General features: G+C 38.1%; 1 protein-coding gene across 1 annotated transcript; it reads right to left on the bottom strand.

Annotated features, from left to right (window-relative positions):
* LOC105032082 (sphinganine C4-monooxygenase 1) lies at nucleotides 1-3,765 on the bottom strand. Its single transcript, XM_010906434.4, has 2 exons — nucleotides 3,228-3,765; nucleotides 1-991 (listed from the first exon to the last, which is right to left on the bottom strand). Exons 1-2 carry the CDS (start codon nucleotides 3,453-3,455, stop codon nucleotides 446-448), a joined length of 774 nt encoding a protein of 257 aa, XP_010904736.1. The 5' UTR covers nucleotides 3,456-3,765; the 3' UTR covers nucleotides 1-445.
* Nucleotides 3,766-4,091: the final 326 nt, after the last annotated feature.

Consider the following 4,091-nt stretch of genomic DNA (forward strand, 5'->3'; position numbering starts at 1 on the left):
TAAGAGAAACCAGCTCCCAAACTTCAGAATAAGCAATAAAGCTAGATAGGAAACACTACAAAACACATTAGCTGAAGGAAAAGCTTGACAATGCCTGTTAGAGTAGCCAAATTTCCGGTTTAACATATCAGGAACAGATGGAAAAATTTTCTCCACAAAAATATAGAAATTCCCAAGTGAGAAGGGCCGACAGGCAACCGAGAAAGAACAAAATATTGTCATTCCTTCCTGCTGAAGAACCAAAAATTTGTATAAGAGACTAGCAGCGAAAAACATTTATTGATAACCCAAATGGTTCTAATGGATGATACAGCAGCAACCACAGTGGCAGATCAACAAGAGTGTGCTGGTAGTGAAGCCGTTGCTGAGGAATTTGGGTATCAAAATCAGACACTGCCAGAATCTATACATCACGAGGAATACTCGTTCATCTACTCTACTGCCCTTACTCAACCTTCCTTGGTCTTGCTTCAAGGCCTCCATCCATTCTTCTCTCAATGGTGTATGGCATGTAAGTCCCAAGAATCTTGTCCCACATGACAAAGAAGGGCTGGGAGAAGTTGTACTTGCTGCCATAGAGCTGATGATGGATATCATGATAGGCTGTGTTGTTCTTGAATAGCAAGTGTAAGGGGTTGCCGGGGAGCCAAATACCACAATGGTCATCAACTGTCTTGATTGTTGCAAAGGAAAAGAAGAAGATAGAAACCTTTGCTGACATGCCAGATACAAGAAAAGACAAGGCACCACCAACTGTGTCGAGGAGGAGCCCTTCAATTGGGTGGTTGTACAGGGCCCCAAAAGAGTAGGGAACAACCAAACGGTGGTGCTGGGAGTGGATGTGACGGTAGAGGAATTGATTGTGGTGCATGTAACGGTGCATGAAGTACTGCCATGTGTCCATTACAAGCATTGCAACCAAGAACTGCACAGCGTAAGCCAGAATAAAGCCTTCAGATACTGGCTGGTCCTCGGTCTTGTTGCCCGCAAACTGCATAGTGTGTGGTGGGAGTTAAGGTCAGAGAAGTAATCATCTCATAGCTATTATTTTATGGAAATTGTCTTATAATGCAATGATAAATTGTTGATACAGACTGCTAGATATATACCCAGAAAGCATACCGCAGATCCATCAAACTTAATACAAAGTACAATGTCTGCAACAGAATAGTTTAAGCAACCTTTTTCCATAATAGTTTTTTAATGTTTAAAACTTGTAATAAATTTCAAGCTTTTTCTCATACATTATCAGATGTGACATGCTACCAGCATTAAGTCACGCAACACATACACAAAATAAATATTAAATAATTTCCATACAAAACATATAATGAAGAGGATGTCAACAAAGACATGTTGGATGAGTGCAGTGTGCGCATTTATCTCCAAAGTTTACATGCATATGTCACTCATGAGTATCTGCCAAGTGAATGGATGACTAATATCAGGAAGGAAGAGAAGGAATGCGCATACATGTTCACATAATAAGTTTATAGACAGCTTAGGTCGTAAAATAAAGCTGAAGGAACCAACTGCAGGACAACAGAGCTCAAGAAACTGAAAAAAGTGATTATCTGCATGAAGAATGATTCTGATATAGCACTGCTGTTTCTTTCCTCTTTTTCGGCTGGCGAATTAGGGGGGCACTTTGGCATAAAACATATGAAGTTGAATTGATTCAAGTACAAACATCATGCACGTCATGATAATATCAGGTGCCCATGAACAACCAAGATGAAGGTAAGAGTAAGAACTAAGAAATTAGGTTTTCGATGGGGTATGTAACAAATGAGATGCTCAAATGCGGAGATGCTTAAGATTAAGCAGGAAAAGGAGGCACAAGCATGTGGAATTGTACATCAAATGCAACCTACACAAGCTTGATATCAGATGCAAGTCTTGCTAAACTAGTGGTGCTTAAATTTCCGCATAATAATGTAAGTTTAAATTTATTCTGGATGCATTTCATATTATCTACAAAGTGTTGAAAAGGGTTCAGTAACAGCACTAGCTTGCCCCAGAGAATCTAATATAATGGAAATTTATACTCAGAATGTTTTAGAGTTGAATTTCTTCACATACTTTCAGTTTATGAACATTTTAGTCCGATAAATTCTAAGTTAGTTCCTTTCCTCTGATGGATTTCCCAAGCAAAATTTCATCTTTCTTACGTTGTTCTTAATTTATTTTCCTTTCTATCTTTTATACTTCTCAATTTTCAAACTAAATTAACAATTCTTATCAAAAAAGAATCTGTCAGTTTTGCTATACACCCTTCCCATAATATCAGACATTATAATCAACAAGGAAGCAAAACAAGAAAAAAAAAACAAGTTAACAAAAAAATTGGCATCGTCTAAATTTTCCTCCCACTAAAGCTGCCTCCTTTGAGGCTATAGGGATCTGTGGATACTGTTGAAGACAGTTAAACAATCAGTCTCATAAACATATTGACCAATCTTGTTTGCTGAGAAAACTAGCAAGCTAGATAAACAGATACAGAGACATTTCAAAAAATAACAACAATCCAATTTTATAATGCAGTTATGTGTTTAATTGGTCCATGTGCTACAAATTTGGCGAGTGTCAATAACTTCAGTATTATTTTAACCACTCTCACGTCTTCTTCTCGCTCCATGTTCCCACCCTGAGATAGCTAAATATTTAATACAACAACAACAAAAAACAAAGGTCAACAAATTATATCAAGGAACTCCAGTACTTGTATGATTAAATAGCTCACTCACCAAAGCCATCCACAATCAGTATGCATCACAAATTCAAAACCCTAACTTGCGAAACCAAACCACATTTTTAACAAAAACTATCACTGACATGAAGTAGTATATAATCAGACCAATTTGGAAACAGATCAATAGAAACCTCAAGTTTACAATCTTTCTACAGAAATAAATAAATAACTAAACATAACCTAATCAAATCAAAGTTTCCAAACAGAAAACAGCAAGTCATCAAAATGAATCCAAACTCGTACAAGAACAACATTTGAAAATAAGATAATCAATAGCCCTAAATTCTGCATAAATCAAATGAAGCCAAAAAAAAAAAAAACTTTTGGCACGACTCATCACTCAGAGAGAATGCCAGCAACAAAATCTACCAACAATATATTTTGATTAAAGAAAGATATCATGTCAGCAATATAGACCCAACTGTCACAACTCTAAAAAATCGAGGAAAAAAGGAAGAGACCCGAGAGGGCTCACCGCGAAGAGGGCAAGAGATACGGTGGCCTGGATCGACTGCTGAAGGAGAACCCCCCTAACGACGGTGGCCTTGGAGATGGAGTTCTTGGCGGCCTCCTCTTTCCGGGAGTGCATCCGGAAACGATCGAGGCGATGGAGGAGGCAATAGACGCCCGAGTAGAGCCAGTAGACGCCGATCGGGACGACGGTCCCCAGGACCTCATCGGAAACCCTAGATTCCCCACCCATCGATAAGAAACCCTGGAGAACGGCAATGCAGCGGCCGCGACGGCGGGTGGAGGCGGCGGATAGAGGCGGAGGGGAACGAAAGTCGCGGTCGTTACGGATTCGTATTTATGCGGGGCTTGGAAGCGAAAAAACACGATTTTTTCTTTTTTTTTTTTTTTTTGGGTTTTTGAGGCTGTGGTGGAATGCGCGCCACTTCGTGGGTAACTAATCCCGCGTTTGCCGCTACTCCTCGGCGCCTCCATCGAGAGAGCACACAAACGGCGCGGTTTGCTCCATACCGCCGGTGAATACGAAAGGCAGGTACCTACGTGGCTCCACGCTTCAAGTTGGGAGATATTATATTATGCGAAAGAAGATGGACTTTTTAGTACCACGATGTTGGAGAAATTTTTTTTATACATCATTAGTGATACAAAAAATTTAACATAAAATATATTATTTTATATAATTAATTTATATAATTATTATTTTTTTAATATATATTTAATATTTATAATTTTATTTTTTTATTTAAAAATTTTGTATGACGAAAATATTTCTGTTCTTTAGAAAAAATTATGATCTCTTATAATATATTATAATTTTCTACATATAGAATGTCATAATATGGTTCAAAAAATTATGATATCCTGTAGC

The sequence above is a fragment of the Elaeis guineensis genome, chromosome 10 (assembly GCF_000442705.2).
Source record: "Elaeis guineensis isolate ETL-2024a chromosome 10, EG11, whole genome shotgun sequence".
Classification (NCBI taxonomy): Eukaryota; Viridiplantae; Streptophyta; class Magnoliopsida; order Arecales; family Arecaceae; genus Elaeis; species Elaeis guineensis.